The sequence below is a fragment of the Lithobates pipiens genome, unplaced genomic scaffold (genome assembly GCF_037356315.1).
Source record: "Lithobates pipiens isolate NorthernLeopardFrog02 unplaced genomic scaffold, aLitPip1_a1.2 Scaffold_3, whole genome shotgun sequence".
Lineage (NCBI taxonomy): Eukaryota > Metazoa > Chordata > Amphibia > Anura > Ranidae > Lithobates > Lithobates pipiens.
In genome coordinates, this window is record NW_027507790.1 from 205,210,295 (window position 1) to 205,227,799 (window position 17,505).

At 43.4% G+C, this 17,505-nt stretch overlaps 1 protein-coding gene across 1 annotated transcript in view; it reads right to left on the reverse strand.

Moving 5' to 3' along the window:
* Positions 1-860: 860 nt before the first annotated feature.
* LOC143940912 (granzyme A-like) overlaps positions 861-17,505 on the reverse strand; it is a 48,210-nt gene continuing 31,565 nt past the window's right edge. Inside the window, exons 3-5 of the mRNA XM_077462734.1 lie at positions 10,872-11,010; positions 6,474-6,737; positions 861-1,570 (exon numbers count right to left, since the gene is read on the reverse strand). Coding sequence (XP_077318860.1) covers positions 1,400-1,570; positions 6,474-6,737; positions 10,872-11,010 — 574 coding nt within the window. The 3' untranslated portion in view covers positions 861-1,399. The remainder of the gene's footprint in view (positions 1,571-6,473; positions 6,738-10,871; positions 11,011-17,505) is intronic.

A 17,505-nucleotide genomic window follows, 5' to 3' on the forward strand; every position in this document is an offset into this window, starting at 1 on the left:
TTGCACTCTCCAATTTTAGTAAATCAATACATTATTTAGTATATGCAGTGCTACGGTAAACTTTCAGAGAATGCAGACTTAATAAAGGAGACTGAGAGAGACTGGACATACTACAGGTGTGGTTCGGACATGTTGTAGGAGAGAGTAAAGAGAATAAAGACACGTTACATGAGACTGATAGAGATCATTACCATTACAGCCCCTTTACAAATCAATGCTCCTACTCCTGACTGCTGGGTTCCAATAAGGTACAATTACCCTTTTTGTTATACAGTAAAACCCGGGATTGCGAGTAACGTTTACGCAATATGTTTTTTTTTTTTTTTTTAAATCCTGACTTGGTTTGCAAGCGTTGTCTCGCAAGACGAGCAGGATTCAAGCCTCTGGGGTGTGCAGTACTGCATTTGGCCAGAGGTGCGAGGTTCCGGTGATGCTCGGACACACTCGGAGAGACACTCGGGGAGATGCCCGAAAACACTTGTAAACACTCCGAGCAATTCTGATCGTTTCCAAGCACCTCCAAGCGTTTCTGAGTGTGTCTGGTGCCCCCACCTCTGACCACTGCATAAAATAGCAGTGAAAGTGGAACAAATTATCTGAGTTTCCATTGATTCCGACGGGGAAACTCGCTTTGATATACGAGTGCTTTGGATTACAAGCATGCTTCTGAAAGAGATTATCCTCGTAATTCAAGGTATATTTTTATGGCAACAAAATGAATTTCAGTTAACGTTAATCAGACATGAGTAAGGTGTAAGAGGAATTCTAATAGCTTGCTATATATTGTTTAGCAATGCATGCTGCTTTTTTAGCTTAGTAAATAGGTAGCTTATTAGGAAAAGAATAAAAAAAGGAGAGGATGACTATAAGGTAAAACTTTATTGTCAAGCCAGCATGAGAATTGGTTGCTTTGATTAAATGGACACATTTCTTTCCACCTGTTTTGCATATAGATACATCTAATATTACTAGCAGTAATTGTAAATAAAAAAGCGCCAAAGAGGCAGAGATACAATGTAAAGGCAGTAAAATGTCAACTTTCTACAAATTACAAACAAAGCAAGTACAGAGTCATATAAAATAACCAACGGATGAAACAACAAAAATAACCATAACTGGTCTTCATAGTATAAAGAGTCATCTTGAGTATGTGGTGGGATCAGGATGATAGAAAGAATTATGCATCTGCTGTTTGCTAATATTTAATATATAGGAACTCTGAATTCTAGAGATCCCTATTTCAAATTAAGGAGATATAGAGAATTTTGAAAACAGAAAAGATTGGAAAAGGGGTATTATTATTATATTATATAGTAAGCAGAGGGGAAAAATTAGCTATTGGGAATTGGTTCAGAGAAGAGGAGCTAGCAGTATTTTTAGATATAAAAGCACAAAAGGGCTAGATAATAGTATTTGTGTTCTTATTTATTTCCTTGTAAATCCATTTGATATAGTCTTTGGTGAGGAATGTGTAGACAGCCGGCATTTTAGGGTTTGCACATGGAATGTGACCAAAAGAAACAATTCCTCGAAACATTTTCTCACATAGTAAAGGTCCTCCAGAATCACCCTGAAATATATAACACAAAATAATATAAACAAAAATGACTAGACTAGGAAGATATGATGACCAGTGGCTACGCAGAGGCAGATGATCCACAAGGCAACTTAGGCAGGAGCTTAGAGCCTGGTGGATGTGCAGGGGCTCAGCTACAAACTACTTACTACTTCAGTAAACCAGGGAGATAGCACTGTGAGCTGTGAGCTTGCCTGTCACTTAGTGTTGCCACCTGTCCAGGATTCACCCGGACAGTTCGGGTTTTGAATCATGTGTCCAGGTTTTAGTGTGCCCGAACACATTTTTCAGACTGGGCTGTGGGCTAGTTGCACACAAATCTGTTGCTGTCCGGGAGCTGCGGCGTCTGTCTGGGGGCAGGTTTGCATATTTCCAACTAATTGGAGATGGGAATGAGGGACACCTATTAACAAAAGTATGTAGGCATAGGACACACCTCAGGCCATGCACGTGCCCTGCCCCCTTAAAGAAGAATTACACAGAAAAATGATTGGTTAAATGCACACATGCTTTTTTTAACCACTACTATTCCTCTATATTGGCACTGCAAATTTATAAATGCAGCAATTTAAGAAATTGGATGAAAGATTTAGCACTGGGAAACCCTTTTTGAAAGCTAAAAAGTGCATTTTATATACAGCTATATATATCAGACCAAAAAGTGGGACAGAGGGACTTTGTTCCAAGTCAAGGACAGTCCCTTGAAATCAGGGACAGTTGGGGGCTATGGGTCTGGCATCACTGGGGGGTGGGACAATGATGCCAGCAAGAGTTTTTTGGCCACACCCACTGTTTGCCGTAGAGCACATAGTTACTACTCTCCTTGGGGCACCTAAAGGTGTCCTTGGTCTTTTATAATCCTGTAGTGTACACTACAGAAAAAAATGTGCCCTGTGCCTCTAAAGTGTTCAGGATTGGATTGAAGGAAAGGTGACAAACCTATTACCACTTCACAAGAGACAATGCACTTGAAAGCAGTTGGCGCCTATTGCAAACCTTATCACTGTCAATCAAAGGGATATGGAAGGGGCAAGGCTGCTACCTTGTCTAGGGACCCAATCTGTCTTAATCAGTCTCTGAGTATAAATCTGGCCATACACAGTGTTTTTTTATTCAGCCAGTGGGCTTAATGGAAAAAAATGAACAGATTCCTCCATTCACACAAATGAGGTGTATGGAGGAATCCCCACTACCGGGATATTGTTCTGACTGCTGCTAGGTGGAACTTTGTTCAGTGTATGACCAGTTTAAGTGAATTAACTGTTACATTTATTTTTTATTTTTACCTTTATTTCCTATATATTATATTTGGAACTCTAGATAATGATATGATAAATCATCGATGGCAAATGTCAGTGGAATGACTATTCCAGGCAAGAGCAATCCATGAACTGCAAATGATGAGATCAGGCAAGGCTTTTCCCTACTGTTGTGCCCTGTACACACGGTCGGACATTCTGACCACAAAATCTGTCGGATTTTGGACAAAACTTGTGTTGCATATACACGGTCAGACAAAGTTATCGGAAAACCAATTGTTTGGAATGAGGTGACGTTCATTCCGTATGACAGGACTATGTGGAGGCCAGTAGCCAATAGCTTTCATCTCGTAATTTATTCTGAGCCAACGTGGCACTTTGTCCATCGGAATTCTCTACACACGATCGGAAAAAGTTCGATCGGATTTTGTTGTTGGAAAATTTTAGATCCAGCTCTCAAACTTTTTCCGTCTGCATTTCTGACTGAAAAAGTCTGATAGAGCCCACACACGATCGGATTTTCCGACAACATAATCCGATTGGACCTTTTCCGTCAGGATTTCCGACCGTGTGTACAGGGCATAAGGATAAATTGTTAGATGCCTCATTTACATTTTTTGACACCGTCTGTATTAAAATTAAAATGGTTTGAGCTTAGTATGTTTTGTTAACCTTCATAAGCCAGCATATTCATTGTCATGTTATTGTTGGTTGCTTGGGAATAATGATAAACCGAATGTACCTGAGTTTGGAATGAATGAAGCCCATTTTTAAAGTGATTGTTAAGGTTTTTGTTTTGTCTTTTAAATAACAAACATGTTATACTTGCCTGCTCTGTGCAAAGGGTTTTGCATAGTGCGACCCGATCCTCCTTTTCTGGGGTCCACCGGCAGCACTCCTGGCTTCTTCTCCTCATTGAGTGCCCCCAGTATGTAATTAACTCAGTCTCAGGCAGCTGCTCCATCTGGCCGGTAGTTTAATTAGAGGCGCAGCACTGGAGCCAGCGCTAGAGGTAGCACAGCTAATGCTTCCTGTATAGCGCCACCTCCTGTCACATGGGATTGGGAAGGGGGTGGAGTCAGGGGTGGAGCCAATGGGGGGGCAAATTAGGGTGTAAAAAATCCTTGCACCAGCCCTGCTCAGCAAGTCCTGCTGCTTCGTCCATTGACACAGACAGCAGGACTCAGCCCCGCCCCCGGCTACCGTGTCCCTGAATTTAATTGATATCAACGGGAGCCAATGGCTCCCGTTGCTATCAATCTGTCCAAGGAGGACCTGAGACAGTGACTGGAGCTGCTGGGCTTGTTATCCTCACTGGAACGATCGGGTTCAGGTAAGAAAAAGGAGGTTTCTGGGGGGGCTGCTGCAACACAGAAGGTTTTTCACCTTAATGCATAGAATGCATTAAGGTGAAAAACCTTGAGATTTTACAACTACTTTAAGGTTAATAAGAAGTGGTGTTGTTTTTTTTTTTTGGGGAAGGGAGGAGGCAAACAACTCCCCGGTGGTGGGCTGTGGGCATCGGCTCCTGAATCCTCTCATCCAGCATGGCGGCTTCCGATCTCCTCCTCCTAGGCACTAGGCATCCAATAGGATCAGCTGTCCTTTCAGACAATTGGGTGACGGGTCTCACAATCCGCTTCCTGATTGGCCGGGAGGAGGAGTAGTGTGAGAATAGTGAATATTAATTGCTCTGCACCCTGAGCCCTTCCTTTTTTTGAAGCCTATTAAAGCCTCTGACTCTAATCACGTGCTTAAAAAAAACACCCCCCCATTGGAATCCATGGTCCGGTGCCCTGAATATAAATGCATGGATGAGGGGGTGGCGCTTATGCTCCCCTAATGGACAGGCCGATACTGGCAAATAGGGAAGGGATTGTCAAACAAAGGTTTGGGAGCTGAGCCGAAAAACATGTACTAATGAGAAATAAAACATTCTGGTCATGATCCATACACTTGGATATGCTCTGAAGAGGGTCCTGTGATTCGGATAGAGGGGATAAATGTGAGCTTATGATGACTACATACCTCTCATGACCTGCATCTTATCATATGCAATTTTTGCTGTTCTATTCATTAGCCAGCAACTATATCTGGTGAGTGCGTTTTTCTGACATAGGTGGAGGTCGCACCGGGTGATAGAAGCACTAGAGGAGGGAGATCACCTAAATCATGTCACTTGATATTTCTTCATAAGAACTATTCTATGTTTGATCCTTTTGAATAGTTTCGATGTTGGACTCGCTATCATAACACTTCAGGTGTTTTGTGTTTATTGATATTGTGCTGGGCGCTGCAATTTTTCTTTGTTATTGTTATTACAGTGTTTTGTATATCCACACTAAATGCTAGCAGCTATATACCATTAAGCACTGACACCATTTTTTTTTTTTTAAATGCTGTTCAACAAGGAGCAGCATTTTTATATAGGCTTGAAAGGTAATGTTAAAAATGCACAATTATTTCAAATAAGAAGCTTGGGGGATACTCTAAGGCCCCTTTCACAGGGGGCGGATCCATTTGACGGACTCCACTTGCTCAGCGGGGCTTGCTCCATTGATCTCTGCTGAGCAGGAGACAGACCTGTCAGAGTCCCACTCTCCTCTATGGGGAGATCGGATGAAAACAGACCACCTGTCCGTTTTCATCTGATCCCATCCGATCTGCCAGACGGATACCAAATAGGACCTCCATCTGTCTGGATTTGGGCAGATCAGATATCAGCAGATGTCAGCGGACTTCCGCCGATCCATAGGGGCGAATGGATGGTTCGATCAGGTCCGCCTGAAAAACGGATAGGCGGACCTGATCGGACACCATGTGTGAAAGGAGCCTAAAGCTGCCTGTGAAATGGCACACCTGTATAATATATTAAAGCAAAGTGAATAAAAAAAGCCATTTAAATTGCTGATTAATATATAAAGTTCCCAGACACTTAATTTGTGTTGTAAACCACCAACAGGAGATTCCTTTCAATATCTATCCAGGATAAGGGTCTGGTATGGATTGTAAGGGGGACCCCGCCTAAAAAACTAACATCAGGAACAGGAAAAGGCGGGGGGGGGGGGGGATTGGGTGGCAGCCAGCAATGTGCTCTCTTCCTAAACCATTTCAAGGGCGTTCCCAGGCAAAGCACCCTGTCCCCACACTGATGAAGACAAGAATTCTCCCTACACCCCTGGCCCCATTCACTTCTATCCAGGAGATTACCCAGCCAGCAACTGAATGTAAACAAAGGGGTTGGTGATGTTAGCTGACATCACTGACCAAATCTGGCCACTTGTCTCTATATATGGTTAATGATGTCAGCCAACATCCCCAGCCCCGCTGTTTACATTCAGCTGAATGGGGTTGGGATGTAAAATAGTTGCTAGGAATACGGCAACCACCAGCATTTTTGAATCGGAATCTACAGTGCTGAGCAGGAAGCTGCCATTCGTTGATAGAGGCAGTATTAGTGCTACTAATGAATGACTTCCTGCACAGCTGGAAGTTTGATGCGCGGTCACCAAACAGGCCATTTAATAAAAAAGTCTCAAACAGCTAGAGTTGAGGATGAAACCTACATTGTCCTGAACTTGTAATTCATTCCTACTTGGAAAACTTATCTTAAATGACAATACCTTTTCCATACTTACCACGCATGCATCTTTCTTTCCCCTCGCATCAAGGGTGCACATCATGTTTGGGGTGATTTGTTCAGATTCCCACATCTCAGCACATTTCTTTCTGCTTATTGCTGGAAGGCAGACTTCCATAAGCTTGTCTGACGGTTGCGAGGCATTTTTGTTGGTTGCACCCCATCCTGCTGTGTTACACCAAGTCCCATCTTTGACATCATCAAATTCCTTTGGTAATGGCAGAATGTTCACAGCTTTGTTTAGTTTTGCTTTGCGACACAGCTGAAAGAGATTTGGAAAGCCACATTCATTTTTATTTCAGATAATCAAATTCTGAGGTCTCATTTAAGTGCAAAATGATCATAACAGCAAAAATTAGAGTTAAACAATATTGCGAGAGTTCCTTTTGCCAAAATATTGGCAAACATTGGGTCATTTTGCCAAAATGTCTCCATTTTGGTTAAATACAGCAGAGTAAATAGAGAAGGCAAATTTGTAGGAGTGCGGTGGATTTTAACTAGCTCCAATAAGTTAGGGAATCTCCTTTAAATTATCATGGACCTGTTCTTGTGTTAAACAACCCTAACCCTTATGAAGGAAATATTAAATTCAATATTAAACTGTACTCCATTTTGTATGCTTTACTTATGTTTTGCACATAAAACTCATATTCTGCACACGGCACTAATAATGTATTGCACATGATCATACTATTCTATCAGGTATTTGCATTAGTTAGACCCTGATAAGAAACTAGCCTGCCTATGTTCAAACTAGCCTGCCTATGTACTGCTTCAGTTACACCCCTTGTTAGCTTAACCACTTCAGCCCCGGAAAGATTTGGCTGCTGAATGACCGGGCCATTTTTTGCGATTCGTTACTGCGATGCTTTAACTGACCATTGCGCAGTCGTGCGACACTGTTCCCACAAATCGAGTTTTCTTTTGCTGGTATTTTGTCATCTCTGCAGTTTTTATTTTTTGCACTATAAACAAAAATTTTGGAAAAAAACAATATTTTGTACTTTTTGCTATAATAAATATCCCATTTAGGCTGATATGTATTCTTCTACATATTTTTTGTAATTAAATAAAAAATACGCAATAAGCGTATATTGACTTGTTTGTGCAAAAGTTATAGTGTGACTGCGACATTATGGTGGCCATAGGGGTTAACGCTAGGGGGTGATCAAGGGGTTAACTGTGTAACCTAGTGTGTGTGTTCTAACTGAAGGGGCAATGGGACTTGCTAAGGGAAGAGATAGATCGGTGTTCATACTTTGTATGAACACACGATCAGTCTCTTCTCCCCTCAGGGAACCGGAATCTCTGTGTTTACACAAAGAAATCCTGGTTCTTGCCGGTTCATGAGCGATCGCAGGAGCCCGGCGGTCATCGCGACTACCAGGCACTTGCATCACCTCCGTGCTGGCGTGCACCCCTAGTGGCCAAAAAAGGAAGCGACGTAACATAACGGCGATTTGCGCAGGGGAGCCATGTTGCCACAGTACGACTGCGGCGGCTGATCGGAAAGCAGTTAAGTAAATACAAGTGTATGTATTTAAGAACAATTGTCATATTATTCTAATACCTACGTCAGCATGGTCATAAAAAAAAGCACGGAATAAACAGAACAGATATTTGGAATGATGGCGAGTGTATTTTTGTGTTTTTTCTGTTCCTACTGCAGAAGTTATTATTAATTTGAAGCCACTGATCAATATTGGGATAGGAGCTGACTAAATATTTTCAAATACACCTTAAATCCAGCAGTAACCCTAACCACACCGTAAAACAAAGGCTTTCGTTTTATAGGGCAGTGCCATGGCTTAGTACGTCTGCCTTGAAGCACATGGATCATTAGCTTGCATCCCAACCACAACACTACCTGCATTCAGTTTGCATGTTCTTTCTATGCTTATGTGGGTTTCTTCCCACACTCCAAAAAAATGATTGTAGATTCTTTGGCTCTTGTTTATATTGGCCCTAGGGGTACTGGATTGTAAGCTGCTGAGGTCAGGGACTTATGTGAATGTACAATATGTATGTAAAGCACTGCATAAACTGTTGGCACGATATAAATGCATGTAATAAATAAATAAACAATGCCATGTTGGTAACATTAAAGTGGTTGTAAAATCATTTTTTCACTTTTACCTACAAGAAAGCCTATAATAAGGCTTACCTGTAGGTAAAAAAAATATCTCCTAAACCTGTATGGTTTAGGAGATATTCCCCTCGCAATGCGCCGCTGACTGCAGCGGCGCATGCGCACAGGGGATTCTCGGCTGGAAGCCCGGCAGACGCCGGACCCTGCCGGGAAGAAATCTCCCGTGTGCATGCGTGGGAGTGACGATATTGCGGCTCTGGCCACTCACAGCGCCGGAGCCGCGATACCCAGAAGAAATGCTGAGGGAACATGTCAGCTCCCTCGGCGTGGATCCGGCCAGATGTTGGGGCCTCGTTCTAAGGTAAGTATTTCATAATGAGCTAGTATGCAGTGAATACTAGCTCATTATCCCTTTTCCTTTGCAGGTGAGAAAAAAAATAAAAATTCAGCGGGTTTAAAACCGCTTTAATGGAATCTCCTTTCAACTATCCTGGACGTACCTTTGGGCATTATATATAGGAGAAAATGAGTAAGGGACTTTTAAGGTACCAGAAATAGTCAAAGTGCAAACAGTATAATAAAAATATTTCATTTTATAAAATAGCACATAATCATGCCTGATACAACAATAATCACACATAGTAAAAGATTACATCACCATGCTCATAATCCCCATGTTATCTGTCTAATATTCTAAATAATGAGAACACTTTATTCTAATACAATATTAGAATCCATATATAGCTTAATGGCAACATTATTGGGGAGAGATAATCAATTGACTACGCGTTTCATTGATTTCCAACTTCTTCAGGAGTTAATAGTGTGTAATCAATAAACACGATAAAACCCATCCATATGCTATCATGTGGAGATCAGAAATTAACAAGACAAGAACAAGAGAAGCCACTACCAGGGAACACAGGAGAACACTACCCCAAAGGTCTATGTATTAAGAAAGTGTAATCAGCTCCAAATAGTTTTCCCAGAAATAATCTTTATACAAAAAAATTGCAATTATGCTATAAATGGACCTTTAGAAGACAGTGTTGTTTTTTATGTCTAAATAAACATTACACAGAACATGGAAAATTATTTTAGTAAATATCCACTGCTAAATACCTTTTCTCATCAGCAATATATATATAGCAGTCTTGTGACTTCTAACAGTGTCTGGTTAAAGCTTGTAGGAGGAGTTTTCATTCTCCTCCGACTGTCCTATGTCCTATTTTCTATTCTATTGTTTATTTTCCATTCTATTCTTTTCTATTCTTTTCAAATTTGAATGTATTCTATTTGAAATTAGAATTTCAGAAGATGATTATATTCTTTCTATTTTATTCTATTCTAGTCTATTATTTTCTATTCTACTATTTTATTTTCTATTCTATTCAAAAGTTGAATTTCGAAAGATGGTTATATTCTTTCTACAGTATTTTATTCTATTATATTCTGTTGTGTTTTTTATACTGTATTCTAGACTATTCCTTTCCATTCTAATCTATTCTTTTATTTTCTACTCTATTATATGAATTTCTATTCTATTTGAATTAAAATGTATTCTATTCAAAATTTGAATTTCGGGAAGATGCGTATATCCTTTTTTTTGTATTGTATTGTATTGGTTTTTTTTCTTTTATTTTTTTTCCTTTCCTTTTCTATTCTATTTTTATCTATACTGTTCTATTCAAATTAGAATGTGTTCTATTCAAATTTTGGGAAATGGTTATAATCTTTGTATTTTATTCTATTGTTTTTTCTATTCTAATTTTAATTGATTCCATTTGAATCTGAATTTATATTATTTAAAATTCAAATTTTGAAAGATGATTATATTCTTTCCATTTTATTAAATTGTCTGTTCTATTATTTTCTTTTTTATTCTATTGCAATACAAATGTATTCTTTTTGAAATTAGAATTTCAGAAGATTGTTATATTCCCAAAAGAAGTACAAGAGCTTCTTTTGGGCGGCAGGCGTCCAGTGATTCTGTTTGTGTGATTTTACCGCGATTTTCATCCACTGAATCATGGTAAAATCACAAAGCGATTGGGGTGCCATTGGAAGTCACAGGGAATGCACAGGCTTCACGCGGTTTGCTGCCATTTTGAATCGCGGGCGTAATAGCGGCAACTCCGCCCACGATTCAGAATGCGGAGATGTGAATGGAGCCCTAAAAGAAGCAAGCCTAATGAAAAAAAAAACATAATGCAGCCACATCTAAGAACTGGCAAATGCAATACATTTTTTTGTTTTCTTGAAGTGAAATACTTGGAGGGATTTTTGTTACTTTCATGATGTGCTTACCTGTACAAGCTCGATGTCATTATCCAATGTATCCTCATCATAGTTGTATCTTATGCTTCTTAAGAGCTTGAACTTCTGTATATATATATTTTGGGCTTTTATTGAGTGGACACCCAGTTTGATTGTAGTTGAAGAATTGCTAAAAATGAAATATGAGCAAAAAAAATGTTTTATCTACTATTAATGTAAATGCAAACCCAAGCTGGACATTTAGTGATTATTCCATAAAATATTGTTTTTCATTCTTTTTTTTTTTGCATTTCAGCTCCACTGATCTCATTCTTTTTCAGCTACTTCCTGCCTCAATACGCCCGACCTAACATTAGCTGCATCACATTGTTCTAGATGATCATACTTATAGTGCCAATAGTGGACTGTGTCTACGCAATGTGTGTTAGCATGGCTGCCTGTAGTCTCAACTAGAGGTACATGTGACATGGTGCAAACAGAGACAGTTGTCACCCCATAACAAGTACTTTCATGATAAGATCACGAAGAATTGAAAAGACTGAAAACTATTTTGTTACATCAAAATAATAAAGTATATATCAAATCAAAAATGTTTTGGATATATAGGAAAGACTGCTATGCGGTGCTCATCCTTACCCTCTATCCAAAACGAAGTAAAAAGTTTTGGTTGCACAAACACTTTAAGGCTGGCCATACATTATGACATTTTCTTGTACAACTTTCCTTTAGATTTACCAAAACCATATAATATGAGGTCAAACCTAAACACTTTCTATTTGTATGTAGTCAGGCAGGCCCTTGCACTACATAGTTGAAGGTAAATCTAAAGAAAATTGAATGAGAAAATTAGGTAGTGTATGGCCGGCTTAAGGGTCAACTTGCATTTTTTTGCTTCAAGTAGGTTTTTCATTCTGCTACACATCTTTAGTAGGGATGAGCCGAACATCGGTTCGGTTCGCACCAGAACTTTCGAACAGACCCCAAATTCGTACGAACTTTAGAACCCCATTGAAGTCTATGGGACTCGAACGTTCGAAATGAAAAGTGCTAATTTTAACGGCTAATATGCAAGATACTGTCCTAAAAAGGGTTTGGGGACCTGGCTCCTGCCCCAGGGGACATGGGTCAATGCCTAAAATGTTTTTAAAAATGGCCGTTTTGGCGGGAGCACTGATTTTAATGACGATTAAAGTGAAAAAAAAAAGTGAAATATTCCTTTAAATATGGTGCCTTGGGGGTGTCTGTAGTATGCCTGTGAAGTGCCACGTGTTTCCCGTGTTTAGAACAGTCCCTGCACAAAATGACATTAAACGGAAATAACATCATTGAAAACTGCTTACGGTTTTAATGTTATATCTGGTTCCTGCAATATGGTTGAAAATCATTGAGAAAAATGGCATGGGTAGCCCTCCCTGCCCATTACCAGCCCCTTTGGGTCTTGTACGTATATTAAGGGGAACCCCGTACCCATATTAAAAAAAGGAAATGCGTGTGGCCCCCAGGCCCTATATACTCAGAACAGCAGTATACAGGCGGTGCAAACAAGACAGGGACTGTGTAGGTTTGTTGTGTTAAGTTGAATCTGTTTGTAATTTTCAACTGGTACATTTTTAAAGTGTAGCTCCAGTCAAAAAAAACTATTTTTAAGCTTTTTGGAAAACATAGGGAAGGGTTATCACCCCTGTATAATTTGTTTTGTCGTCCATCTTTTTTCATCTCACTTGCTGTTGTCTCCTTCCGTTTGCAAGTAGGAGATGTTTGTAAGTTGGATGTTTGAAAATAGGGGCCTGCCCTATATGCTCTGCAGAAATGGCGGAACAAGGTGTTGGTTTTGCCACAACATTGTAAGCCCTGAAAGTGACTCTTGGTGGGCGCTGGAGCGCCCTGCTGTGAACGATTATATCAAGAATTGTAATTATATCCCATTGTTGAACAGTGGTAAAAAAATTGACCTTTGGTGGTTGTGGTGCTGGTGCCACAACACTATAAGTCCTCACAGTTACTCTGGGTGGGCACAGGAACGGGCCCTCCTGTGAAATATTATATCAAGAATTGTAATTACATGTCCCTGTTAAACAGGGGCAGAAAAATTGGGCCTTAGGCACTGGTGCTGGTGCCACGACACTGCAACCTCTCCCATATACTCTAGTTTTATTGCAGGAATTAGCCCTGTTGCAAAGCATTGCATCAAAAACTGTAATTAAACGCCCCTGTTAAACAGGGGCAGAAAAATTGGGCTGATGGCATCACCCAGAACCAGAAATGTTCTTCCAACATATCAGCGGAGGAGGAAGAGGATAGACAATCAACATAACAGGACAGTCACTCAGCATCAGCATAGGCAGTCTTGAAGGGATGTGATATTTCAAAAAAAATTATTCGGTTACATAAGCTTCAGGTGCTTGGTAGCTGTGGGTGATCCAAGACTGATTCATCTTGATGAAGGTCAGTCGATCAACTGATTCGGTGGACAGGCGCACCCTGTGATCGGTAACAAAGCCACCAGCAGCACTGAAGGTGCGTTCCGAAAGAACGCTGGATGCAGGACAGGCCAGTAGCTCAATTGCATACTGTGCAAGCTCTGGCCAGTGATCCATTCTCAAGACCCAGTAAGCCAGAGGATTTTCGGTGGGAAAGGTGTCCAAGTCTGACCTTGCCCCTAGGTATTCCTGCACCATGTAAATCAGATGCTGGCGATGGTTGCTGGAACCGATCATACCTTGGGCTGCAGACTAAAAAATCGTCTGAAAGCATCAGTCAGACGGCCACCTTCTCCACCGCTCCTTCTGACCGATGCCTCAGCAACACGTTGTCCAGGACCAGGAGTTTGTAACCTCCCAGTCTCTGGGAACGCGTTGCACAGACCTTTCAGCAAGGCCTCCCGGAGATGTCTCATCCTCTGCTCCCTCTGCGATGGCAAGATAAGGTTGGCAACCTTACCCTTGTACCGTGGATCAAGGAGAGTGGCCAGCCAGTAATGGTCCCTCTCCTTGATCCGAAGAATACGAGGATCCTTCCGCAGGCTTTGCAGGATCAGGGAGGCCATGCAGCGTAGGTTAGCTGAGGCATTCGGTCCGGAGTCCTCTGGGTCACTAAGGACAACATGATCCGCAGCTACCTCCTCCCAGCCACGTACAAGTCCACATGTTTCTTGGGACTGTAAATCATCCCTACAAGACTGCTGCTGCTGCTGCTGCTGCTGATGCTGAGTGCCAGCCTCCACCTCCATGCTGACACAATCATCCTCCTCCTCCTCATCCTCTTCCTGTGTGATGGGTGGCACAGCAGGAACACTGTCTGGATAAAGGGGGCCTTGAGAGGCAAGGAAGTCCTCCTCTTCCTGCCTCTGTTCTGCCTCAAGTGCCCTGTCCATTATTCCACGCAGCGTATGCTCCAAGAGGTGGACAAGAGGTACAGTGTCACTGATGCATGCACTGTCACTGCTCACCATCCTTGTGGCCTCCTCAAACGGTGACAGGACAGTGCATGCATCCCTGATCATGCCCCATTGGCGTGGTGAGAAAAAACCGAGCTCCCCTGACCCTGTCCTGGTGCCGTAGTTGCACAGGTACTCATTGATGGCCCTCTGCTGCGTGTGCAGCCGCTGCAGCATGGCCAGCGTTGAGTTCCACCTGGTGGGCATGTCACATATAAGGCGGTTCTTGGGCAGGGTCAACTCCTTTTGGAGCTCAGCCAGCCGAGCACAGGCATTAAATGATCGGCGGAAATGCACACAGACTTTCCTGGCCTGCTTCAGGACATCCTGTAAGCCGGGGTACCTGCCCAAGAACCACTGCACCATCAGGTTAAGGACGTGAGCTACACAGGGCACATGGGTCAGTTGTCCCTGTCGAAGGGCGGAGAGGAGGTTGGTGCCATTGTCACAAACCACCATTCCTGGCTTAAGCTGGCGTGGTGTCAACCACCTCTCGGCCTGCCCCTGCAGAGCTGACAAAACATCCGCCCCAGCGTGGCTCCTGTCCCCCAAACAAACCAGCGCAAGCACGGCATGGCATTGTTTTGCCTGCGTACTTGCGTAGCCCCTGGAACGCCTACGGAGCACTGCTGGTTCTGAGGACAGAGCACTGGAAGAGGCCATGGAGGAAGAAGAAGAGGAGGGGGTGGAGGAGAGAGGTGTGTCACAACCAATAGTAGCATTTTGGAGGCGTGGTGGCGGAACAGCCTCCAACACTACTGCACCTTGTCCTGCATCCTTCTCAGCTGCCAGAAGAGTGACCCAATGGGCCGTGAAAGACAGGTAACGTCCCTGTCCATGCCTGCTGGACCATGAGTTAGCAGTAATATGCACCTTACCGCCCTGTCCAGCGAGGCAAGAACATTGCCTTCCACATGCCGGTAGAGAGCCGGAATCACCTTCCGTGAGAAAAAGTGGTGTTTGGGGACCTGCCACTGAGGAACCGCACATTGTACAAACTCACGGAAGGGGGCCGAGTCTACCAACTGAAAAGGCAGCAGTTGAAGTGCTAGCAATTTAGCCAAGCTAACATTCAACCGCTGGGCATGTGGATGGCTGGGAGTGAACTTCTTTCGCCAGTCCAGCAGCTGGGGCAGGGACATTTGCCTGCTATAATCGGACGTGGGTGTACTGCTAGCAGAGTGCTCGGAAGCACTTGGCTGTGACACACCTACATCTACACCTTCATTCCTCTCAGAGCAGGTTTCAGAGAGGACTGAAGGTCTAGTGGGGTTGGAGATGCCAGCTGTTGAGGAGCAAGGAGAGATCCGCTTTGTTCTTTGGTGTGGGTCTTTGAGGTACGCTTGCCAACGAGCTGCATGGCAGGTCAACATATGTCTGGTCAAGCATGTGGTGCCCAAGCGGCTGATGTTTTGGCCACGCAAGATACGCTTGAGACATATGTTGCAAATAGCAGCGGTGCGATCTGATGCACTCGTCTCAAAAAAGGCTCACACCAAAGAAATTTTAGAATAACGCGCAGAGGCAGCGCCCTGCACAGGCGGAGCTCTGCGGTGTGATTCAGTCAGTGTGCTGCCCCTAAGCTGGCCGCCGGAGGGCATCCTGCCTCATTGGACATGTGCCTCCTCCTCCTCCTCCTCTCTCCTACCAGGCACCCATGTGGAGTCAGTGCCCTCCTCATCCCCTCCCTCTTCATCGCTGTAGGAAACCTGGCAGTATGCTGCAGCTTGTGGAACATGACTGCCAGATTGCTGTCCTTCTTGAGCATCCCCTCTCTCTGCGCTCACACTACTGCCTTCCTCTAGCTGAGTGTCATCATCAGAGCCTACAAAACACTGGGCATCCTCCTGGAGCATGTACCCAACACTGTGCTCAAAGAGTTCAGGAGACTCCTCAGGAGGACGTGGTGGGTCTAGGGAAGGAGTCACTGATGATGACATTGAGAGGAGGGAAGACGATGTGTTGGCAGCTGCTTTGCTAGTACCCTGAGACTGGGTGAGAGAGGATGAGGAGGATGAAGAGGGCTTGGTCATCCACTCTACCAAGTCATTGGCATGTTGTGGTTCAACATGTCCAGCTGCCGAAAAGAAGGACAAGCGTGTCCCATGGCCACGTGCTGATGACAATGCACCGTGTCCACGACCAGCACTGTTGTCTCTAGACACAGAGCCTGCTTGCCCTCTTTTATCGGCTCGCGCCTGTCTGCCTCTCCTTGCTGGCGTTCCAGACATGGTAATGGCCTGAAGGGAGTTGGGTAAAACAGCAGTTGGGTAGTGTATATTGTGCTGGAGGCACACAACATCCACTAACTCCTGCAGATGCCTTTATTATAGAACACCAGAGATAAAGGGGTATACTGTAATTGAGTCACACAACACCCACTAAGCCCTGCAGATGGTTCTATTAGAGAACAGCAATAAAGGGTAGATACAGGTGTATATTGTGCTGGAGGCACAAAAAACCCACTAACTCCTGCAGATGCCTTTATTATAGAACACCAGAGATAAAGGGGTATATACAGATGTATACTGTGCTGTGCTGGAGGCACACACAACTTCCAATAACTCCTGCAGATGGCAAGTGGGCTCAAATAGAGAAGAGCTATGTAGGTGGATATAGCGGTGTGTACTGGGTACAGAGCACGCAGACAGCACGCACTAGCTCCTAACACTACTGACTGCAAGCTCTATGATAAAAGATAGATCACTAGCTATATAGGTGAGGTGAATATAGCGGTGTATACTGCGGTCAGGGCAAGCAGACAACAACCACTACAGAAGAGCAAGATCGAAAATCGGCCAATAACGATCGGTGTGTACTCTGCTGAAGGTACACAGAACACCCACTAACTGCTTCAGACGCCAACACACTACACTAGGCCACCGCGCTGGTGGCCTTATATAGTGTGGGGCGTGTACTACACAGCCTGAGCCAATCATGGCTCTCCTCGCTGCTGGCGCTGTGATTGGCCAAGCATGCGGGGTCACAGTGCATGCTTGGCCAATCATGAGCCAGCAATGCACTGCGATGACGCAGTGCATTGTGGGCCGTGAGCGCCACACGAATTTGGCACGAACGGCCCATAACGTTCGAAATTCGCCGAACGGGCGAAAAGCCGATGTTTGAGTCAAACGTATGTTCGACTCAAACACGAAGCTCATCCCTAATCTTTAGACATGCAGCACTCATTTGAAGCCGGTCAAATGCACCTGTCAGTAAATTCTGAAC